The 24,405-nt window shown below is 49.3% G+C and overlaps 1 protein-coding gene across 2 annotated transcripts in view; it reads left to right on the top strand.

Annotated features, from left to right (window-relative positions):
* The window catches only part of LYPD6 (LY6/PLAUR domain containing 6), a 33,574-nt gene extending 10,574 nt beyond the window's left edge, over positions 1 to 23,000 (top strand). For both annotated transcript variants that reach the window (XM_030454372.1, XM_030454373.1), the window contains exons 2-5: positions 13,938 to 14,101; positions 15,490 to 15,588; positions 19,786 to 19,916; positions 21,570 to 23,000. In XM_030454372.1, coding sequence (XP_030310232.1) covers positions 13,984 to 14,101; positions 15,490 to 15,588; positions 19,786 to 19,916; positions 21,570 to 21,758 — 537 coding nt within the window. In that variant the 5' untranslated portion in view covers positions 13,938 to 13,983 and the 3' untranslated portion in view covers positions 21,759 to 23,000. The remainder of the gene's footprint in view (positions 1 to 13,937; positions 14,102 to 15,489; positions 15,589 to 19,785; positions 19,917 to 21,569) is intronic.
* The last annotated feature ends 1,405 nt before the right edge of the window (positions 23,001 to 24,405 follow it).

Below are 24,405 nucleotides of genomic sequence, written 5' to 3'. Positions count from 1 at the left end.
TATTTCCCAGGCCACCATTTCTCACAGCAGTTCCACTAAAACTGGTTCATTTTTCAGGAGTGAGGCTGGAACTGTGGTCTCCAGTGGGGCACTGTGTCCCCTCCTACCTCCAGGAGGTATAGATATATCTTTTATTTATTTTATTTTTTTTGCCAGTCCTTGGTTGCCTCATCTCCTGGGGTGTTGGTCCATCTTGTTGGCTTCATTGAACATGGGACATCTTTGGATCCTGCTGGTCAGCTGGGTGCTGGTGGAGACCCAGAAATGTCATATCCCATGAACAGACCGTGCAGGACATGAGGCCTGGCTGTGTCCCACAGCACTTTCTGTGCCATCTGAATTTTTTTTCTGACACTTAAAATGACACTTTGAGATTGTTTAAAGGAAGTGTCACCATTGCCAGCTCTTTGGGCATCTTCCTCTGCTGAGCCATGCTCCAGGGACAGGAGATGAACCTACAAGCCTGGTCCTTCAGGGCTGTCACCCTCCATGACCAAGGCTTGGGGACAGCTGGGTGTGATAGCAGTGTGTGTTCAAGCAGTTAAAATAATTTTAAATTTAATTTTTGAGCAGCCATTTGCCTCGGTGGAAGTTGTCACTTTGTAGATTCTCTTCAAACCTGACCCATCCTCAGAGCCTTGACTTGAACATGGTTCAGACTCCCAGCAGGACTGCTTGGCAAGGGGGTTTTAAATGGGGAGCCACATTATTTCTCCTCCATCCAAACAAAAAGTGAGTGTCCAGCTGGGCTTGGAGGTTTCATCTTCTCCCCATCCAGGGAAGGAATATCCCATGTTGGGCAGATCTGAGCTGCTGCTTTGCTGCTGGTGTGAAGTTTTTCTGGTTTCTATGAAGCCAGAGGAGATAAGAGCCCACCCTGGGCTTGGTTCCATCAGTGCAGGAGCTGCTGGGGTGCTCAGATGGTTGCTGTGCCTCCAGTTGGACAGAGACATTTCCATCATCCCCCAGGGCAGTGGGGTTTTTAAATGCACCCTTTTGTTCCCAGTTGAGCACAGGAAGCTCCTTTTGGCTCCTTTTCATAGAAATGCTCAAATTGTTGGGGGGGGGAGAGGGGGAGAGCAGAAATTTAGTGATGTGACATCACATCTCTGGCATAAGCAGCTCAGCTTGGGGCTCCCCAGAAACCAACCCAAGGAGAAATCAGGACCTGAAATAGCCACCCAAGTCTGCCACAGCAAGGGGCATGTGCTTTTATTGCTTCTCTTTTGCTTTGTGAGGAAAATAAAATAAATAAAAAAAAATAATTCAGGCCTTGTGTGATGGTCTGGAGACCAAAAAAGGGAGTGGAGGGGGTATTGGGGTCCAGGGCTGAGGCCAGGGCTGAAAATTCATCAGTTCAGTGCCTGAGGCTGCTGAGTTACTGCAGGATCAGAATAGTGAAGATTAGGCTGGAAAAAAAAAACCAACACCCAAACAAACCATAAATCTACGCTGGCAGATAAGAACGGGGAGGGGGTTTAGCTTGGAGGAGCTGTGGCTGCTCTGTTTCTGGGGGAAAACTGAGTTTTTCCTTTACTTCTGGCTTTTTAGCTGAGAGTACCCAGCGATGACTGAACCCACTGATGGGTTGGGCTTGGGTTTTGTACTTTTTTTGTGTGTGTGTGTGAATAATTTTCATGGCTGGAGTGTGCAAAGCTTTAGGTTTTTGAGTGGAGGAAACAAACCACTTGTGGATAGCTAAAATGCTTTTATTTTTTTCTTGTCCTGTTGATTTGATCGCAGAGGGATGTTGCAGGTGGGGCTGTGTGCAGGGGGTAAATATCACAACAGGCTCCACAAACCTCTGCCTGGTATTTTTTCTTTTATTTCTCCAACATTTTTATCTCGAGCAGTGCTGGTTTGTGGGGTTTTTTTGTTTGCTGGTTGTTTTTTCCCCCCTCCACAAGCAGGTAGGTAGAGCAAGTGCTGTCAGCCCCTCTGCCCTCCATCCTTGTAAACAAAGCTGTAGCAGCAAGAGCAGACACCTGAGCAGAGGCAAAAACCTGTTTTCTAATTAATTCCTGAGGCTTCTCAGGCTGCTGTATAACTTGAGGAGGAGCTCAGAGAGATACAGTTCCCCTGCTTAGGGAGCTTGGTGCCTGCATGCTCACCTTATCTCCCCAGGCTGCAGTTTCTTTGGGCACCTGCTCCTCGCCTGCAGAAAGGTAAATAAATTGTTTTTAAATAAAGCTCTGGTTGCTTTGTGAGGATGAGGGGGCTGGGGGATGGTGGGTGAGGGTGGTTTCTTGGTGCCTGCTGCTTCAGTAGGGAGGGAGGTTTGATCCTGGGTTGGTGCTCAGGGTGCTGCAGCCAGGAGGTGATGCTGGAGGTGCCAGGTCCTGTGGTTTCCTCTCTGTGCTCAGCCTGTGCTGGAGGATTCTCCTGTCACACCATGCAGGGTCACAGCAAGGCTGTGGAGCAGGGAGTTGAGGTCAGCAGAAGGATTTCTGCTGCCATTGCACCAAGAGGTTTGGAATTTTCAGCCCCTTTGCTGGTTAACCCCTCTGCTGGCTTGAGGAGCAGACTTCTGCCAGGCTTTACTCTAGGCTGATCTAAATTTGGGTTGGTTTTGTTTTGTTTTGTTTTTATAGGTTTTTCAATGATCAAATGTGCCATTCTTAATTCTTCTTGACTTACTCGCTAGTTTGTTTTTTTCATTTTGTCTTTGTTTTAAATAATGGTCTGGGACACACGTGTTGGCCTGGTGGTGCTGTGCATTTTGGGGAGCAGTATTGGCCCCAGGACAGTGCTTTGCTAATCAGTAAATCCCAGGTTGGGTTGGGTTGGATTGGGTTGGGTTGGATTGGGTTGGGTTGGAGGAACCTTTCAAGGCCATTTGGGATGTGTCCCCCCACCTATGGACATCTTCAATGAGATCAGGGTGCTCAGAGCCCCGTCCAACCTGACCTGGGATGTCTCCAGGGATGGGGCATCTCCCACCTCTCTGGGTGACCTTCTCACCACCTTCAGAGTAAGGGTTTTTCCTAAATTTCCCCTCTTTTCACTTTCAAACCATCACTCTTTGTCTTCTTGCCCTGATGAGTAGTTTGTCCCCACCTTTAAGTATTGAAAAGATGTTCTGAGGTCTCCCTGGTGCCTTCTCTTCTCCAGGCTGAGCAACCCCAAGCATGCAAAGGAGGCTCCAACCTCCTGGGGGTGGTTTCCCAACACTCAGGGAGGTCTTTGCTGGGCAAGGAGCAGAAGGAGATGTGAGGAGCCTGAAAGCAAAGCTACAAAATGTCAGGTCAAATGTTTTCAAGAAAATGGGTTTATTTCATCTCCAGTGTTCCTTAGGGGTTTTTGTAGTGAAAAGGTAGCAGGGTCGAGGTTGTGATGGGTGCAGTGTCTGTGGTAGAAGCTTTTCTCCCAAGGTTGGTGGCAGAGAGGTCCTCTCTGGCTCATTATTTCTGGTGTTAGGTGCTCCCTGCCAGCATGGGAAGTCATTGTCAGAAAAGGTCAATTTTAGAGAAACTTAAAAGAGTCTTTTCAAGTCAGACCAACATTTCACTGATCTGATCCTGCGAGTGCAGACCAGGTCTGGTGAGAAACCAGTAAATCATGGTCTGCCAGCAGTGCAAATGTCAGCAGTGACATCATGACAATTACTGATTGTGGCCTGGGAGATGCCAAATGATTCATGTGTGAAAGTGAAGCAAGTGGTTAGCTCCGGGGGGGCACGGTTTGGAAGCTGCTCTGGAGGGGAGTGTGGAAGGAGATGAGTTGGAGCATGACTTGGGAGGGATTCTTCAGCTGGGCTGGAGATAACATCTGGTGGCTGGCAGACACTGGGATTGCTGCTGAGAGCCTCTAAACACCCTGTGCCTTGGGAAAGGGGACTTTCTGGTGCCAGGAGGGTGAGACATGTGGGGCTGGCAGGAGGCAGAGCAGATGAAGAGATAAATGAAGGAGCCTGCAGTGGGGCTTGGTCTGCAGGAGGTGAGAGCAGGAGGAGGTCTGACCCTACCTATTTATTTATCTTACCCATTATTTAATAGCACATGGGGCACTTGGCATCCTGAAGCACCTCAGGGGAAGGGACAGTGGCAGAGATGGCAGATGGAAGGAGGGAATGTGTTGGGCCATGGGCGGGAGACATGTGGGGCTGGTTAGGGCTGAAGGCAAAGTGGGGATGGAGATGGCTGAACCTCTTAGGAGTTGCCTGACCATCCTGTAGGGGATCCTGCTTCAGCCTGGCCAAAGGGCTGAGTGTTCCTGCAGTGCAGAGATGTCCCAAGATGGAGGGAGAAGTTCTGTTGTGAACTTTAAAATACCCCTACTTGGTATTAGTTTAGCTTTTAAGTTCAAGTAGATAAGTAATCATAGAATCACAGTCTGCTTTGGGTTGGGACAGACCATCCCATCCCATCCCATCCCATCCCATCCCATCCCATCCCATCCCATCCCCCTGACATGGGCAGGGATGCCTCCCACTAAACAGATGACTCCAAGCCCCATCCAACCTGGTTTTCACCACAACAATTAAACCCCAAGATGTGTAATTTGTGTACCAGCAGTGGGTAAAGTTACCAAGCAGCACCCTGTGACCCAGTGTCCCCAGCTCAGGATGATCTGTGGTGCTGCATCCTCCAGGTCAAGTCAGCTCTGTGAGCTGGGACATGGAGGCAGGAAAACAGATCCCTCCCCTTCTGCCTGGGCCTCATTTCCTTCTGGGGTGATATCTAAAGGGATGTGATAAAAGTATTCAGTGGATGAGGTTTTCCTTCCATCCTGGACAACCCAATCTCTTCACACCCCAGCTCCTGCTCCTTTCCTCCTCATACACCCTGATGTCCTGGTTCCCAAGTTCATCATCTAATGTGCTTCACTCTCTTAATTTTTAATATTTATTTTTATTCTGGTTTTATTACCAGAGCCAGGGTTTCCCTGTAATGCTGTGCAGTGGGTGGTGGCCCCACAACTCTCAGGATCTTGCCCACAGACCCAGGGTCTCCAGTGCTTTTCCTGCCCCCTCTTCTTCTTGGCCATTCTTTAGGTAGCTTTCTTTATGAATGCATTATTTCTGCCCCCAGCCAAAAGGAATGTATGAATATAATGTTATTTCCAGCAAATGTCAGCCAGAGAGAGACCTCAGAGTCTCATGGAGGTTGATTTTTGGTGCTGTTGTTTTTCTGTAACCCAGATAATTATTTCTGCTGGTTTAAAACTAAGAGTTGGGGGAGAAAAAAAAAAAAATCACAAAATAATAATGAAGAAACCCTACCAACAAAACAAAAGGACAGCAAAATTAAAAAAAAAAAACAAAAAAAACACAGCAAAAAAAACCCCAAACAAACCTCACATCCTTTTCTGACATTGCTTACAAGGAAACAAGTCTGGTTTTGTCAGGACTCCAGGAGGATGGGAGCCAGGTTTGTGCCGGGGGGTTTATCTCAGGGAATAAATGTAAATACAGGGATCCTGGGAATGTTTTCCTGCTGCAGGGAGTCACAGCACAAGAGTGGTTTTGCTGGGAAAGCTGGATGACTCTTTACAACTCTTCCTGAAGTCTCCTGCCCGATGGGATTTGGGATTTATCCTGAAATAGAGGAAGGGTTGGGAGTGATCAGCTCTGAGGATCTCAGGGAAGGTCCAGGACTTGTCTGGAAACCAAATGAAAAACAAAAGGCAGGAAGGAGGTGATTCAAGAGGGAAGGAATATGTCTGGGCTTTAGTCCTGGGTTTTTTGGTTTTTTTTTGCCTGCCCTTAATTAACTTTTTAAGTCCATCTGTAAATTGCAATGGCAGTAATGAGGGGTTGGGGGGGGGGGGTTGTCCAAGAAAAGGGTGCAGGGCTTTCTGCAAGAAGGCAAAACCATCCTGCTGCTCTCCATCCCTGGTACAGCCATGGGTGGGATGTTGGGAGCTGGAAATAGTGAGAGGAGCAGTGGCTGAAATGAGGATGGTGTTTGGTAGCATCCCATCATGGTGGAGATGATCATTTTCTTTTAATTGGCTTTTTAATATATTTTTTTTTCCACTGAGGAGTTAGGAAACTAAAGGAATTTAATGGCTTAGGTTTTTGGGGTTTTTTTCTTCTGAGAGGACAAGTGCCAAGCAATTAATTGGCTGTTGAATTCTAATAAGGCTTGAAAATCATGTAAAGCAGAGGAAGGGGTTGTTTGTTTGGGGTCATGCTGGGTTTTGTTTTTCTGGAAAAGGGACAGAAAATCTGGATGAATTAATGATGGTGGTGTTTGTTTGCTCCATGGATGAACCAGACAGCAGAAAGAACTCAAATTGGTCAGGTTTAATTTGGGTTTATTTTGCATTCTTGGGGTGCAGCTTTTCTAAGGCTTAAAATATGGCTTAAAAGGTGGCACTGGAATAATTCTGAGTAAAGCTTAAGGGGGAAAATGTTTAAATTTCAGTGCTGCATGGTATAAAATATGAAATCAGGTTCAATTTGCTGGTTTAGTCTAACTAATTATGGAAATCTCCTCAAAGGGAGATTTCCTACCAAGCAGTCCTTGGGGAGAAAAAAGGTAGCAAAAGAAGGAATAAAACAGTGCAATGGTTTATTTGGGTGAAAAGCCAGCTTTTGGAAGCCACCTCTGGACTCAGCTAGTTGCAGACACACATAACCAGGAGCTATTTGCTTCTCTGAGGAGAAAAATCAGATATTTATCTGCAGGGGAGTGGTTTTCCTTGGTCATTAAACTTCCTGTAGGTGCCGGGTGCCTCTCCCTGGGCAGTCAGCCCATTCCCCATGGATTCCCTGCAGTGTCTTTGGGCTCTGCTCTTTGGAACCGAGCTAAAAAGCAGTTGTGTTGTCCCCAAAGCTGCCTGGCCCTCCCTTTGGGGCTTCCTGGTGGTTTTGGTGCCAAGGGGAATTTCCCGGGGAGGTCAGGAAATAAAAAGTGGCATGAACTGGGAGGGGGGGGTGAGCTGCCAGGGGAGCAGAGCCCTTTCTGCAGCCTGATCTCCAGGGCTGGAACAATAGCTGGTGTTCATTAACTACTGCAGAAATCTGGTCAAATTGTTTGGGGCACAAACCTGGCACAAAGTTTGGGATGGGCAAAGCAAAAGGAGTTCATTAACATCTCGCCCGTGGCGTGGTGGCCCCCATCCCGCTGACTCTGATTTGGGTGACAAAGCTTTACTCCTGCCAAGGAGGGGCTGGGGGGAGGAAAAAGTTCAAGTTTTGAATGAGTCCATCCTAATAAAACCTCATTTCCCCAATCTGGTGTTTTCGGGGCTGATCTCTGAACTTCACAAAGCTTGGCTTTGGGTGGATGCCGAGCAGGCGGTGACTCGGTGCCTAATCTAGCATGGCAAATGTGTGGGGTGATGTCCCAGAGGAACTGTCACAAATCCTGCAGGAGAGCCAGGGGGGAAGGCAGCAGCAAAGCCAGGACACAATGGTGCAGATTGATGTATGGGTTTATTAAAGCACAGTTTGTTGCAGGAGGGATGAGAGTTCCTGCTCTCTCTCCCCTTTAACGTCTCCTCTTGTGTTTCGTCCCTGAAGTTTCTTCTTGTGGATGTTGTTTTGGTCTGGCCTTGTAGGAAAGTGGAAAGGAAAAAAAAATTTTTTTTCTTCATTTTAAGCTCCCCTTTTTGCCAATTAGATGTTTGAGGTGTCACTAAGCTGTTGTATTGTTTTTTTTTTTCCCCTTTTTTCTTTAATTTAGCCCGAGCATGCTTGGTTAATTGGGGAGGACTCATTTTTGTAATCAGAAGGGTTCGGTGCTTTGGTCTCTCCCCTATTATTCTGTGTAACAGTCTCCTTTCACAGCCAGAGCTGGAATCCTGTCCCTTTGAGAACCATGGGTTTCTTTGGAGACCTGTTTTCCACAAAACCCCAACCAACTCTCCTCTCTTGTGATTTATTATTTTTTTTTTTTAAACAAGGTGAAATATTTGTTATTAGAGCACAAACAAACCCTTCCCTGCCTCCCCCTCAGCAGCTGTTCCTTTGATCCTTTAAAAACACTGACTTGACACTGGTGATCCTCCTGCTCTCTAGTTTGCCCCAGTTTCCCAGTTAATAAAAAAGTAACTTTAACAGAGCAGTGGCATCATCTCATTCTTTTATTTTCTTGAAGGTTTCCATGCCTCTGTTGCAGGTTAGGTCACATCCCAGCCATCTCTCCCTAAGCCTGGGATGTGTTCTCCTGCTTTGTTGGATTTCACTTCTCTGGGTACAGTTTTAGTTGGTAAACTGCTGCAATTTTCTTCTCTTTTTCTTCTCTTTTCCATCCCTGCAGGCTCGTGTTGTTGCTGCTTCCCCATCTTTTAACTGGGATGCTCTTGCTTGTTGGGTTAAATGTAATAGGAAAGCTATTCCAACATCATCCCAAGTGCTGTTGCCATACTGAGCCTCACCCAAAGTTAACTTTCTCAGCTTCACTTACTCAGGACCTGGTTTTACTCTTCCCTTAGGGAGCACCAGCACCCTGTCATGTTTTTCTAATTTATTTTTTTTTCCCCATGAGATTTTCATGAGGACCACAAAGGAGCCACATGCAACACGTGCTCACCCCAAATGGCATCTCTGCCTTGGGAAGAGGAGCCCTTTCAGCTGCCCCAGTGGATGCACATCAGAGGATTCTTCGGGTTGGAAAAGCCCTTTAAGACCATCAAGTCCAACCATTAACCCAGGTCCATCAGCACCACATCTACAGGTGTTTAATTAGGAAACAGTTTTTATTTCCCCTTTGCAGAGAGGCTCAGCTGCTGGAATTCAGTGACTGGGTTTGGGTTGTGGGGTTTTTTTGGTTTCTTTGGTTTCTTTTTTTTTTTTTTTGCTACTTATTAGCAGGAAAATCCCAGGATTTCTCTGCTCACACATGGTTTCCTTATCCCCTGTCTGCTGTCTGGGGTGTCCCCATGCATTGAGGTCAGGCCATGGGACACAGGAGGGGAAAGCACCAGCCTCCAAACACCCCAAACTGGGCTGGATCCTCATCTTCCCCATCCTGCTGGGTTTGGGGTTCACTGCCCTGCTGCCTCCTCTGCACAGACACCTGGGGAAGGGTCTGGAAGGGGTTTCTCAGGTCACCCCTCTCCATCTTCCTGCTGCTTCAGAAGTGCTCATAGTCACAGCCTTGAATATTATGGGTAGTTTTATAAAAAAAATCAGTGGTGTCCCTGCAGGACTGTGTGTTCTGTATGCTGGGCTGACATGGGGATTAATTACATCCAACTTGGGATCTCTCTCCTTCTCAGCTTGACAATTAATGGGCATAAATTGTATTTTCTCATGAGCATCATGGCCTGCCCAATTTTTAAGCTTTTTCTTTTTTCTTTTCCCTGTCATTGATCCCATATGCTCAGTACCTGAAACACCCATGTGAAACATCTCTGTTTCATTCATCCCCTGTGTTTATCTGAAGCCAAACTCTCCCCTGGGGGTGTGTGAACAGAAATTACATTTTATTACAACTCACTAAAAGGTGAGGGCTTGGTCCAGGAGCTGAGGAAAGCAAAGTTTTCCCTAATGGGGCTGAAATTAAACATAACACAGGCTGAAAACCAAAGCAATGTGGGGAACTTTTAAAACAATCTGCCCCTGGCATCTTGCTGCAGATGGAGTTGCATCCCAGGGAGGGCAGCCTGAGAGGGAACATATTGTACCCCCCATTCCTTCCTTCCCTTCCCAGGCTTTTAGCTCAATGACCTCTAGGCTTTGTAATTAGCAGCAAGGCGATTAGATCCTCCCCGTTTCTGGGAGTAATTTGGGCACTAATTGCATTTGATTGTTTGATTACTTGTGTTGGATGTAAACGAGGAGGGGCAGAGTCTGTGCCCCTTTGCTGGAGCTCCTGGAGGCTCCTTAGATAGAAGTTCCATGTGCTTCACTATCATCAGATAGAAAAATATGTGTAAATATATAAAAATCTATCTAAAATATATAAATATACTTAAATATTTATATATGGAATTCATACATAAATATATAAGCATATGTGAAATATACATTAAAAACAGAGCTATAAAAATACATATAAAATCAGGAGGGTAACAGTGATTTAGGTATTTAACCGTTCCCAGAGCCAAACTGTAAAGAAAATTCTCTGGTCTCTCTTTTTCTCTCTGTTTTCTACCTGGCAAATGGAACAGAGCTGGATTTGGAGGTGATTCAAAGGACTTTTGTTCACAACATTGCTGGTGTCTTTGGAAGGAAGTGAAAGGCAGGAAAGAAACAGAATAGGCAAAAAAAAACCCCTTAAAAGCTCAGCAGGCTAGGGATGGAGGCAGGGAAATTGCAGTTAGAGCTGGGAAAGGTGTAAATAAACTCTGGGATGCTGCAGAGGTGGGAAAACTTCCCCTTAGGTTTGGATCTGTCAGTGGCTGGTGCTGATGTGACACAAAACAATTGGGTTTTAGTCTTTGGAGCTGTGGGAATGAAGGCAGATTATAGGTGCAGTGGCAGCCTCAGGAGGAGTGGAAGAAAAGCAGGAGGAAGCATTGGAGAAGAGTGAATTAGTTTGCTGATCCCTGGTGATGTGCATCACATCAGGAGGACCCGGTGCTGGTTGCAGGGAGGAAAAGATCTTCCAGCATCTCCCAGCTCCTTTGATTTCTTTAATCCCTGATGAGTAATTATCACAAAACAGCAGCAGGATGGCCCAGCTGACCTTGGGTGGTGGAACTGGCAGAAGCAAACACTGTGTGCTGTGGTTTCTGGAGTTTTGCACAGCTCTGGCATGTCCTGCCTGGTACTTGAGGGCTGGGATGGCTCCTGCTTGCTGGGATGGAGGTTCTGGTTGCTTCTGCCGTTTTATTTCTCTGCAGGAAATGTTGATTGAGGGCATTCTGAGGTGGGAAATTCTTCCAAGTGAGGAGGAAAGAGAAAACATCTTCAAGAGGGAGGTGGTGGGCTATGAAAATGGGGATGTGGCAGAGAGTGAGGAGATGATGGAGGAGGGAGGTGGAGCTGGAATGTCAGCTGGGAAACCTCCACCTGGGTGGAATCATGGAATCACAGGATGGTTTCTGTTGGAAAAGGCCTTTAGGGGTCACCTCATCCAAACCCTCTGCAGGGACAGCTTTCACGAGCCCATCACAACCCTTGGGTGTCTCTAGGGATGGGACTCCTGCCACCTCTGCACAAGAGCAGGGCAAGGAGGGCAACTGGGCTGGTGAAGGGACTGGAGCACAAGTCCTGTGAGGAAGGGCTGAGGGAGCTGGGGGTGTTGAGGCTGGAGAAGAGGAGGCTCAGGGGAGACCTCATCACTCTCCAACTCCCTGAAAGGAGGTTGGAGCCAGGGGGGGGTTGGGCTCTTTTCCCAGGCAACTCTCAGCAAGACAAGAGGGCACAAAGGGTCTCAAGTTGTGCCAGGGGAGGTTTAGGTTGGAGATGAGAAAGAATTTCTTTCTGGAGAGGGTGATCAGGCATTGGAATGGGCTGCCCAGGGAAGTAGTGGATTCTCCGTGTCTGGAGATCTTTCCAAAGAGCCTGGATGTGGCACTGAGTGCCATGGGCTGGGAACCACGGGGGGAGTGGATCAAGGGTTGGACTTGATGAGCTCTGAGGTCCCTTCCAACCCAGCCCATTCCATGATTCTATGATTCACCTCCTGCAGCAGGGAGCTGGGGAGGCACTGAGCACCATGCCTGCTGCTGTACTCACAGGAGGAGGAGAAAAACCACAGAAAAAAGCTGTCAGAACAGGAATTCCTTCCTGCCAAACTCTGTCTGAGTTTTGAATGAGGAGATCTGCTGCCTGACATATTTTTTTCCACCTGAAGTGCTGCAACATTTTGCTGTGACCTGGCAGCTGGCACCAAGCCCAGCTAATGGGTATCTGCTGAGCTTCCCAGAGGGATGAATCCGTCCTCCCAAATAACTGTCACCTCTGACAGCCCCTCTCCTGCAGAATCAGAGGGCTGGCATTCGGAAGTGCCTCTGCTGGGAGGACAGGGACCTTCCCATTGTCCCCAGTGCTGGTGACAAGGAGGAGGAGATGCCAGCGCCCTAATGCGAGCTGACAAACTGGGAATGGGGCTGCTGCCTGGGACATCCCCTGGGTACCTCCCTTAGCACTGTGTCAGGGCAAAGGGCAGGGAGAAGGAATCCTGGGGCTGGGGATGCCTTTCCAGCTGGAAGGTGCTGGGGGAGATGGAGTTAAGGGGGATTTCTGTGTCAGTGCCCAGGTCCTTGCCGAAGCGGATGAGCTGAATTCCAGGGGAGAAATTCCCCCAAATCCCCAGCCCCACCTCGGAGCATTTTTCCAGTAGGATGGTGGATCTTACATCTCCCAACAGAAAAAAAAATAAATTCTTGCCCAAACTCCACAGAAGAAGCTCAGCAGCTGGGGAAGCTGAGGTGGCAGCTCTCAGCCCTTGAAACAAGACTTTTGTACAAGGTTTGGGCTGAAAGAAGTGGACGACTTTTAAAAGGGTTTGAGAGGAAAAGAAAAAGGCTTCATGCCCTTGCTGAAGCTTCTTAGGGCTTATAGGTTCCATGAAGAGAAGGCATCCTTGGGAAAAAACATCATTTTGGGTGATTGTGGCAGAAAATGTGAACTGCAAACAGGGCTCCAGGGGCTCATCCTCCCAGGGAGCTGCTGGTCCCATTTTCATCTCTTGGGTGGCTGGGAGAGGTTTTGGTTTTTTTTTCCCTTTCTGCTTCTAATCAGTATGTGGCTTCCCCAGGCCTGATCTGTGTCTGTGGAGCAAACCCACTGGAAATAAATGGGCATTTCCTCCTTTGTAAGGTTACAACAACAGAGTTTAATGAAACCCGGGGAGTGTTATCTGTTTCCCTCACCAGTTTTATGGAATTCCTGGTGTTTTAATAAAAGGGCTCTTTTCAGAGAAGAGCCAAGGACAGATGGCCATCATGCCAAACCTTTTTGGGCAGAGGTGGAAGGTTACTTCCCCACCCCTGAAAAATAAAGTAAAATGAAAAAATACAAATATTTGTTCAAAGTTGCTTAGGAAGTATCTGGGGATAGCAGATCTCTTGGTCAGTCTGGATGGAAATCAAACCATAACCTCAACACTATGTGGGCTGGATGGACACCAGCAGGCAAATAAACCCACCAGCTCCTGCCTGGTCAGAAGCTGCATCCTCTTGGGTCTTTCCTGGGTTTTTGAGGCACGTTTTCATCATTTTGGAGGAATTGTAATCATATAAGGTGTGCATTTAGCTGTGCACTAGTTCTGCCTCTTCCTGGAGGGCTCCTCACAGCCTGGGTGCTGGGAGAAGGATGCTCCTGAAAACTGCTGGGTTTGGGGATGGCTTCATGAGCTGATACTTGGTTCTGTTTAAATCAGAGCCCTGCTTCAATAAACTTCAGGGACCTGGGAAAAATCCTCCTCATCATTTTTCACAGGGGGAATAAGACTCTTTGGAGCACAGATGAGGAAAATGCAGTCATTGCTTTGTTTTATTAAGGGCAGCTGGTTGAAGGTGGAGACAACCTGCAGCTCCTCAGCTTTCCTGAGAGATGGGGGAAGAAATGTGGAGCCTTGGGTTTGCCAAAAAGTGCATTTTGGAAGGGTGTGAGCCTGTGTTGGAGTGTGGGACACCCAGTGGTTGTCTGGGGTGTCCAGTGAGTCTTCAGCTTCTCCCTATGCCCCTTCTTCCTGGTCTAACTCTGCAGTTTTCCAGTATTCCCTAAAAGAAGTGGTTCAATCCCATCACAACATACTCACCAACAGCTTTATCAACATCCCACCCAGGTTTTTCCAAACCAGTCACTGCCTGATCAAACTGTAAGTGGTGACAACCCCAAGCACCCCTCAGCTCCTCTCCACCTGGAACAGGAGCTTCCCAGAGCCCTTTTCCCAGCTGGTCCCAGGGATGTCACCAGAGCTGACCCAAAGTACCCACCCGGCTGCCTGCCCCTGGCTGAGGCCAGCCCGAGCTCCAGGCTTTGGTGGCTCCCGGGGGTTATTTTGGTGAGGTTGGGTTGCTGGGGTCTGGAGGTGGTGGCCAGGCTGCTCCTGGCTTTGTTCTGCTCACCTTTTTTCTCTGCTCTTGCCCAGGTGAGGTTTTTCCTGGGTCCCCGCATGAGTACGTCCTCGCCCGGCGATGGCCCCACAGCCCACGCCAGCCCGGGTGCTGTTGCTGGCCCTGTTGGCCACCTGCCTGCCAGCTGGGTGGCCCAGGGACTTCACCGTGAAGGACATTGTCTACCTCCACCCTTCCAGTAAGCCACGGTCACCTGGGGTGCAAAGCCAAGGGGGTGGAAAGGGGTGAGGAGGAGGAGGAGGAGGAGGGTTGGGTGGGTGGTCGGAAACGTCGGCGTTGAGCTGAGAGCTGAGCAAAGGTGAAGTAAACAGCCCCAGAAAGTCCAGGCTGGTGTAAGACCAGACCATGGCTTCCCAAAATGGGGCTGAGGGATAAAGGGAATTGCTGTGGTCCACTTGGGAGAGGTGGAATGTAAGTTCTGCTCATTGGAGAGGGCAGGTCGGGAAAGGGCAATAGCCTGAGCAGCTTCTTGGAGAAGGTTTTAAGATCTTTGCCTAAAATGTGCTGGAAAGAAACTGATTGTGGTCAGGAAGAGTGGAGAGTCCCTGAAGGGGCTCCAGGAATGCTGGGGAGGGATTTTGGACAAGGGCCTGGAGGGATGGGATGAAGGGCAATGGCTTTAAACTGGAAGAGGAAAGATTTATATGGGATATTAGGAGGAAATTCTTCCCTGAGGATGCTGAGCCCCTGGCCCAGGTTGCTCCAAGAAGCTGTGGCTGCAGGTGTTGGAGGCCAGGTTGGATGGGGCATGGAGCAACCTGGGCTGTTGTCACCCAGCAGTGATGCTCCCAGGTGACTTGGTGGCCCTTGGGAGAACAAGCAGGCAATGCCTCTTGCTCCACCTCTGCTACTCAGATGGGTTCTGTCCTGGAACTGGTGAGCAAGGGGAGAAGTGAGACCTCTGGAGGTTCAGATTGCTTTGCCCTGTGGAGATAAATGTGACCCACTGACCATCTGGCTTCTGAGAAGGAGGCAGCATCTTGAAGATGCATTGACTGAGCTGCAGAAGCCCTGCCAGGAGAGCACTTGGGAAGTTTCCCAACAGAAATGAGGGCAGAGTTTGCTGATAAAAGCTTGGAGGTGTTCAGCAAGTTGATTTTTCTTTCCTTTGGGGACATCAGCCTGCCTTCCAAAGGGCTAGCTCGTTTGCTCAGCTTCCAGAAGTATTTTAATCCATCTGATACCCTCTTATCAGCACTGATAAAGTTGCAGTATTGGATGTGGGCTCCAATGGCAAGAGAATTAGTGCTCCTGGCTCCCATTAACTCCCTTTGGAGTCAGCAGTGGGCACTTTGGCCAGAAAACCAAAGCCTCCTGTTAGAATCATGGAATGGGTTGGGAGGGACCTTCAAACCCCTCTAGTTCCACCCCAGGGACACCTCCCACCAGCCCAGGTTGCTCCAAGCCCCATCCAACCCAAATCCCGTCGGGTTTTTCACGTGTCAGGGGGAAGCTGCTGGGTGTGCTGGTGGGAAGAGGGGTTTAAAGAGAACCAAATGTCCCTGTGTGGGGCAGGCAGGGGACTGGGCTGGTTTCCCACCTGATGATGTTGTCTGTCCCTTGCAGCCACCCCGTACCCACAGGGCTTCAAGTGCTTCACCTGCGAGAGGGCAGCAGATAACTACGAGTGCAACCGCTGGGCTCCGGATGTCTACTGCCCAAGAGGTAACACCAGCCCCCTGCTCCTCTTCCACTGAACACCCCCCCCCATGAAAAAAACACTCGTGGAGAGCACTGACCCCCCCCTCCCACCCTCTGTTACTCCTTCAGCTCCTACTCAGAGGCTGCTCCTGGTTGTAAGCCCAGGGAGGTGTGTAAGGGGGATGAGAAATCCTTTGAGCTGTTCTGTCTCTTGGCAGGGGATGAAGTTTAGGACTTGGATCTGCTCCCTCTGCTCCTCTGGCTGAGCTGGAAGTTAAACCAGGCTGATGTTCATTTAAGGGTTGGATTTTTCCCTTGCTGGTGGGCACGGGGTTGACTGCTCCTTGCTTTGCTCGCTCCCCTCCCTCGTAGCACAAACCCAGGACTCTGGGGCACCCAGGACCTCTTTTTGTCTGGAATTGAGACATTTTCAGTATTTTGGGCTCGTGACTCCCATCAGAGTCTGAAGTTGGGACCAGCTCACCAAGGGCTTTGGGATCCAGCACCCAAACATCAGCTCCAGGCACCAGCCAGGTCCTCAGATGTCCCCCATCCTTATCAGTGCTCTTTTTGGGGTGCTCCCAAGGCATGAAGCTCATCCACAGCCCCAAGGGAAGCTCTGAACACAGGGTGGGCATGGAGTCTGTTTTGTGTGGGACAGGTGTCCAGTATGGGGACCATTGGTGGGCAGAAGGATGCTGCTGAGCTTGGTGGGCAGAGGATGCTGCTGGGGCTCCCCATTCCCTTGGTGCTTCCTCTGGGCTCTGCAACCCTATTCAGGGTCTCCAGGGTGCCTGTGGTTTGCTGTGGGACAGTGCCCTCAGAAAATATTTATTTTGGAAGGAGAAGGGCAGTGCCCTGCAGTGAGGGGATGACCCAGCTGTGTTTGCAGGCTGTGTCAGAGCTCCTGGTCTCTCTGGAGGTTTTTTTTTTTTTTTTTGAGCTGGCATCAGCAGAGCATCAGCAGTGATAAGAGGTGAGGCTGGCTGGCATCAGATGAGAGGAACCCTGCTGGAGATGGACACTCCCTGGTGGAGCAGGAGAAGGTGGTGGTTAAATGCCTGAGGACCTGTGGATGGCTGAGCAAGGAGAGAGGTGACACTCCCAGTTCTGCCTTTAGCACATTTGGGAACCACAGGGTCCCAAACTGGTTTGGGTGGGAAGGGACCTCAAAGCCCCCCCAGTGCCCTCCCTGCCATGGTCAGGGACCCCTCCCACAGCCCAGGGTGCTCCAATCTCCATCCAACCTTCAGCACTGCCAGGGCTGGGGCAGCCAGAGGTTCTGGGGGCAGCCAGGGTCAGGATCTCAGCATCTTCCCAGGGCAGAATTCCTGCCTCAGATCTCCTCTCAATCTGGGGAATGGCAGCTGGGGTTTGAGGTGTGACTGCAGGGGTGCTCAGGGGATGGGGTTATCTGCTTATCCCTCACTGCAGGGATCCAAAACCTTCTTGCTTTGCTTGTGTTACGTGGTGAGAGAAAAGGAGAAAACTCCATCCTGGGATTTAAAAATGTATTTCTTTATTTATGAAGAGAATTGTTCTTAAACCCAAGTGTGCCAAACCATTTTCATTAACTGCATTGAAGGGCTAAGAGGGAGCTGCATTTTGTGCATAACAAGATCCATTCTCATGGAGAGTAAAAACTTGAATCCCTGGATTGACCAGAGATTAGAAAAAGTATTTCCTAGAAGGCCAAGCCTCCTGCTGGGCATTAACCTTGTTGTGTTCTGGTGGTTATTGGCTTCAGCTCAAGAAGGAACTGTGTCAGGCTTCTCATTTGGGTGGGAATGCTGCCCTTAGAATCCTCCCAGTGCTCTCTTTTTGGGTGGCTTGGGGACAGGCTGACATCTTGGTGATGGAGATGTTTCCCTGGCACTGGGGGGGAACCCAAATGTGCTCTTAGGGGCTGTGGCTGGGGACATGGGGTGTCACAAGTCACTGTGTGACTCTGGGCCCTTGGAAGTACCAGATTCAGTGGTTTTGTAGCCTCTTTAAAGCAGAGAGGACAACTCTGGACACACGTGCCAACCTGGCTGGGTCTCAAGGTGGTTTGCTTATTCTTAGCCTGGCTCTTGGTCTGCACCAGGACTTCTGGTTCCTGTGGCAGATTTCTTCAGCTGTGCTCCCTTTCTGGGTGTCAGAGGGTGCCCAGGAGTTGGATCCCATGGGAAATGTGCTTTTGAGGTGTTGGGTGAATGCTGCATCACTTCTGCAGGGAGTCAGCTTGGGTCCCACTCCATGGGTCAGCATCACTCTTGGCAGGCTGAGCCTGAGCTGGTTTGTAGGATGGGTGCCTGGAGGTACCTCCTGGCTGAAGCATCCTGGGCAAGTTCCACCAGAGGAAGGCAAAATGCAAAAGAGGAGGTGGCAGTGTCACCTCCAGCTTCAGGGGAGATGGACAGCCCTGGGAATCCCCACAAATCATCACACAGAGCAAAGTTTTCAGATGTTTTTATAGTGGAATGTGTGGTTGGACAACCTGAGCATCACCCCATGGTCAGCTTGGCTCTAAAGTGCCAGGGGAGGTTTGGGGTGAAGTTTGGGAACAATTTCTCCCTGGAAAGGGTTGTCAGGGCCTGGCCCAGGATGCCCAGGGCAGGGCTGGAGTCCCCACCATCCCTGGAGGGGGTTCAGAGCCTGGAGATGTGGGGATGAGGGACATGGGGTGGGGAAAGGGTTGGACTGGGTGATCCCAAAGGTCTTTTCCAACCCAAATGATTCCATGTCTCTACACTTGGGAGCTGCAGCCCTTGCAGGAGATAGTGGCCAAGGTGCAGAAGACACAGGTTTGGTCCCCCCAAAATGGGTCAAACCCATTTCTACAGGATGATTGCATCTTTTCTAAATCTTCTCTAAAATCTTTGCTAAAAACATCCTGGGAAGAAAGAATGAAACAGCCTTAAAGGAGCTCTGGGGAGCCAGAAGCTCTGTTTCTTCCAGCATGGGGCTGTCAGGGCTGGACAGGATTGCTTGGAATTTATCACCCTCCTTTTTAGCTCCCCTGTGAAAGGAACAATCTTAATGATGATACAGTTGATTAATAAGAAGTACGGGATAATTTCTGTAATAATTTATATTATAATTGCACGTTTCCTCTGTGGAAACCCAGTGCTTTCATCTTGGGCTGGGGAGCAGCACCTTCAGCTGCTCTGTGATGAGTAAAGCATGAAATGAACCCAAATCCCTTCATGCCTGGGGATAACCCACAGGAGTTGTGGATAACCCACAGCATTTCCCCTGGGATGGGAATTTTCCATGGTTTTTACAAGGGTCACTAGAGGAGCAGCTTAAAAAAGGAGGAGGAGGAGGAGGAGGATGGTGGAGGAGGAGGAGGAGGAAGAGGAGGAGGATGGAGAAGGAGGATGGAGGAGGAGGAGGAGGAAGAAGAGGATGGAGGAGGAAGAGGAGGAGGATGGTGGAAGAGGAGGAGGATGGAGGAGGAGGAGGATGGTAGATGAGGAGGATGGTGGAGGAGGAGGATGGTGGAAGAGAAGGAGGAGGATGGTGGAGGAGGAGGAGGAGGAGGATGGAGAAGGAGGAGGAGGATGAAGGTGGAGGAGGGGGGGGAGGATGGAGGATGGAGGAGGATGGTGGAGGAGGAGGAGGATGGCGGAGGAAGAGGAGGAGGATGGAGGAGGAGGAGGGGGGGGAGGATGGAGGATGGAGGAGGAGGATGGTGGGGGAGGAGGAGGAAAAGGAGGAGGATGGAGGAGGAGGGTGGAGGAGGAGGATGGTGGAGCTGGGGACAGTCCATCCCATGGAGCTTTTTTTCCAAAGATTGGGAAACAGAAATACAAAATCCTCTCAGCTGTTCTGCTGGTGTTTTGGTGTATTTAACTTCCCAGGGAAATCAATCTTGGGAATGCTGTCTGTTAAAAAGGTGATTCCTAGAAAACAGAAGAATACACAGGATCTGGGGGCTTTGCCTGATTCTCCAGTATGAATTTCTTTAGACCCACGTTAGTATTGGGAAAAAAAAAATCTCCATGTTCCAGAGTACTTGGAAAACTTCTGTTTTGCACCAGAGCAATAAATTAAATTGCAATTAAATTGCAGTTGCAATAAATACATCAACATTATTTTTTTTTCTAATATGAAAGTCTGAAAAAAAATTAAAAGTATATAAATATATATTTAAAAGATACTTTTCTTATTACTTCATATTTGTAGGCTATCAAACCCCCTCAAATCTGACCAATAAATATTTTTCTGGCTCTCTAGGTACCAGGTACTGCTTTAGCCAGCACATGATGAAGGTGACTGGGGAGAGTGTGTCTGTCACCAAACGCTGTGTGCCCCTGGAGGATTGTCTGGCCACAGGCTGCACCTATGTCAGGCATGAGGAGTACAAGGTATGGGATGAAAATTCCCTTCCTTTCCCTTTTCCTTTCCTTTTCCTTTTCCTTTTCCTTTTCCTTTTCCTTTTCCTTTTCCTTTTCCTTTTCCTTTTCCTTTTCCTTTTCCTTTTCCTTTTCCTTTTCCTTTTCCTTTTCCTTTTCCTTTTCCTTTTCCTCTTTCTCTTTCTCTTTCTCTTTCTCTTTCCCTTTCCCTTTCCCTTCCCCTTCCCCTTCCCCTTCCCCTTTCCCTCTCTTCCTCTTCCTCTTCCTTCCTCTTCCTCTTCCTCTTCCTCTTCCTCTTCCTCTTCCTCTTCCTCTTCCTCTTCCTCTTCCTCTTCCTCTTCCTCTTCCTCTTCCTCTTCCTCTTCCTCTTCCTCTTCCTCTTCCTCTTCTTCTCTTTCTCTTTCTCTTTCTCTTTCTCTTTCTCTTTCTCTTTCTTTCTCTTTCTCTTTCTCTTTCTCTTTCTCTTTCTCTTTCTCTTTCTCTTCTTCTTTTCTCTTTCTCTTTCTCTTTCTCTTTCTCTTTCTCTTTTCTCTTTCTCTTTTCTTTTCTTTCTTCTTTCTCTTTCTCTTTCTTTTCTTGCTCTTGCTCTTTCTCTTTTCTTTTTCTTTCTCTTTCTCTCTCTCTTCCTTTCTCTTCCTCTTTTTCCTTTTTCTTTCTCTTCTCTTTTCTTTTTCTTTCTCTCTTCCTCTTCCTCTTCCTCTTCCTCTTCCTCTTCCTCTTTTTCTCTTTTCTTTTTCTCATCTGAAAACCAGGCAGAATCCTTCTGACCTGATTCTGACTCAGGGCAGCCAAGTTTTCTCTTCTGCCCAAGGACCAAGTGCTTGGCTTGCAGAAGGGCTTTGGTGGCCTCTGCTCCCTGCCCATCTCCTGCTGGGGACAGAATTGTCCCTTCCTGCTGGGGAACCTCCCTGGGACCTGCAGAGGAAAGGGTGAAAAAAGGGGAAAAGAAGGGGGGAGGAGAGGTGAAAAAAAGGGGAAGAAAAAAAAAGGGGAGATGGGTGAAAAAAAAAAAGGGGTGGGGGAATAAAATCCAGGTGGCCACTGTGCTCCCTGGTCAGTGTGACATGACTTAGAATCATGGAATGGGCTGGGTTGGAAGGGAGCTCAGAGCTCATCAAGTCCAACCCTTGATCCACTCCCCCCGTGGTTCCCAGCCCATGGCACTCAGTGCCACATCCAGGCTCTTTGGAAAGATCTCCAGACACGGAGAATCCACTACTTCCGTGGGCAGCCCATTCCAATGTCTGATCACCCTCTCCAGAAAGAAATTCTTTCTCATCTCCAACCTAAACCTCCCCTGGCACAACTTGAGACCCTGCCCTCTTGTCTTGCTGAGAGTTGCCTGGGAAAAGAGCCCAACCCCCCCCTGGCTCCAACCTCCTTTCAGGGAGTTGCAGAGAGTGATGAGGTCTCCCCTGAGCCTCCTCTTCTCCAGCCTCAACACCCCCAGCTCCCTCAGCCCTTCCTCACAGGAATTCTGCTGGATCCCTTCCCAGCCTCCTTGCTCTTCTCTGGACCTGCTCCAGCACCTCAATCTCCTTCCTGAGCTGAGGGGCCCAGAACTGGACACAGGACTCAAGCTGTGGCCTCACCAGGGCTGAGTACCTGACTTTATCCCATGGGATTGGGGCTGTCAGTGACTGAGTTTTCCCTGGGTTTTTCCAGGTCTGCACCTCCTGCTGTGAAGGGACCATCTGCAACCTGCCCCTGCCCAGGAACACCACGGATGCCATCTTCACCACCCTCTCCCCCCTCAACAAAACCCCGGGGCTCTCCCAGCCCCTCCTGCTGCCCACTGCCTGCCTCTGGCTGGGGCTGATGTCCCAGCTTGGGGACAGGCTGCCTGGCAGCTGAGCTGGGGACAGATCTGCAGCAACCTTCATCCTCTCCCCCCCATGGAGCTCGGGAATTGGGGTTAATGCTGAAACAGTGAGCCCAGGATGCAGCAGAGCTGAGGGGGGGACAAACCTTCACATTGCTCTGCTCTTCTCTGAAGAAACTCAGGGCAGATGTTCCCAGGATCCATGCATACTCTTTCTTCTTTTTTTTTTTATTTTTCCTCCATGAAGAAATGTCATTTAAAGGCACTCCATCCATCCCTGTCAGTGCTTCTGCCATCACCTCCACAGCTGGAACATCCTGGCTGGAATGTCACAGCAGGAAAACTCTGGTGTCTCCTTACCCTGTACGAGAACATTGGATAAATCCCCAGCCATAAATGGCTTTTGGGGTCTCCCCACAGCTCCTGCTGCTCCAGGAGAGGGCAGGAATTGGCAGCAGGAGATGGATGAGGACAAAGGGGGAGCAGCAGAGTTGGGCACCTTCCTCTGACACCTTCCTTGGACAGGGATGTCTGACATCTTCCTTGGACAGGGATGTCTGATACGTTCCTTGGGCAGGGATGTCTGACATCTTCCTTGGGCAGGGATGTCTGACATCTTCCTTGGACAGGAATGTCTGACATCTTCCTTGGACAGGGATGTCTGACACCTTCCTTGGGCAGGGATGTCTGACATCTTCCTCTGAGGTATCCATGTCAGGAGCACCCCCTGTGCCAACACCCAAAGGATTTTCCTGTAGAATCCAACCAGAGACACTCAACAAACTCCATTCCTCAGCCCTGCTCAGAGGGGAGGTGGATGCTCTGCCCTGGACCCTCAGCTCCCAGGAGGTGCTGGGTGTCCAGGTTGAGATGCTGGTGCCTGCTGAGCCAAATCCCTGCTGGTTTTTCTCCTCTTTTGGCACAGGAGAGAGCAAATGGATCCTGCAGAGCTTCTGGTATTTTCTGTCGTGTGTTCCCACTGAGGAGTGGGGACTGCTCCAAGCTCCAGCTTTGTTTTGGTGACCCGAGTTGCTTGGTTTAGCTCAGAAATCACATCTGCAGAAATATGCAATATTTATTTTTGGATCTTGAGGAGGATCTGAAGGGTTTGGAAGATTCTTAACACTGATCTTGCCAGGCAAAAAAAAAAAAAAAAAAAAAATGGTTGCTTTGCAATTGGTTGAGCTTGGATTATATAAATTATCATAAATCTCTCTATATTTATATCTATAAAATGTTTTACAGTACTACTGATAAAGACTCAGCTCTGTTTTGCAAGGTCAGTACTAAAAGCAGGGGGTCCATGGACTTGCTTGAATGTCAAACCAAACTTTTAAAGAAAACAACAACAACAAAAAAAGTGTTCTAATCATGAATTCTGCTTTTAGGAGCTCATTTTAGGCTCCTTGTTCTCCCAGGTAACTCCTGCTCTATCAGGTCACATTCTCCTGCTGCCCTGGGGGGAGTTTCACAGCAAAAGGCAGATGAAGGAAGCCAATGCTGGAAGCCAAAGGCTTTGTGAAGACCTCCAGGTTTTTGGGAGGGGAGGATGCTCCTGGAGGGGAGCAGGGAGCCCCCAGCTTGCAGCATCTCTGTTGGGTATCAGTGGCAGCTGGAAAGCTGCTGAGCTGAGCCTGCCAGGTGAGTTCTGGGGCCTTTCTTTGGGCCAGCTCTGTTTGTCCTCCAGGGAGCTTCATTGGAGGCAAAGGAGAACCAGCAGTGACATTTTTGAGGAGAAGTTTGGGCAAACCTTGCCTTTGGAGCTCCTGTGGCTTGAATTTGCATTAAGAGGGTGGCTGCAGTCTGTTAGTTGCTGGATGTCACCAGTAGAGCCCTCAGAAAACCCCAGCATCAACCCTGAGGTCTTCCCAGAGCCTGTCCCTGCAGGGATCCTTATGGGTGAGGGGAGGATGAGGTGGAGGGGGGGTTTACAACTTCTCCAGCAGCAATTGAAGTATTTATTTATTCCCTGCAAACCTGGAGGGTTTCAGCCTGGCAGGACCTGGTGCTGGGCTTCAGCTGCTCCTCCAAGGCAGGAGTTGGCCCCAGGCTGAGGGTTGGAGCAGGAGCAGCTCCAGGACCTGTGCTTGGAGAAGAAGTGATGGAAATGCAGGCACCTGGGCACTTGGGGGGACTCGTGACCACCCTGCTGGGGTAACCCAGGTGGGCTCCATCGTGTCTCTGGTCCCTCCTGGGGAGTCCCCCAGCATCCCCAGGCTGTGACACTGCTGGGGGCAGCTCAGCTGGATGCTTTAGGGGTATTTATTTTTATTTTGGGCTTTACTCCCCACCTGCATTTCTCAGTCAGGCAAGAAGCAGCAGATGACCTCCTGCTTGCCTTGGCCAGCAGCTTGCAGCCAGGTTTCCACTGCTGCCTTCTCCAGGGGTTGTTCCCTTCTGTTTCCCAGATGTTTTGCAGTTTCACTGCCACTTACCTGAACTCACCCAGCCTAACCTGTGCTAACTCTGTGCCAGAGATGTCTCATCATGGGGGATGAGCTGCAGGAACAGCCAGGTTTATTCAGAAGGAGATGTTTGGCTTTCAAGAGCACAAAGGAGTGGTACCTGTAGGGAGGTGACACGAGCAGGAAGGTGCCAGGACCAACAGGACCTTCATGCTGTGTTCAGGGGGACATCAGGTTGACCAGAGACCTTTTGGGTACCTGGTAGTGCCCTCTA

The sequence above is a fragment of the Calypte anna genome, chromosome 7 (assembly GCF_003957555.1).
Source record: "Calypte anna isolate BGI_N300 chromosome 7, bCalAnn1_v1.p, whole genome shotgun sequence".
Classification (NCBI taxonomy): Eukaryota; Metazoa; Chordata; class Aves; order Apodiformes; family Trochilidae; genus Calypte; species Calypte anna.
Note: the sequence above shows the minus strand (reverse complement) of the source record. Positions and strands in the feature narration are given on the sequence as shown.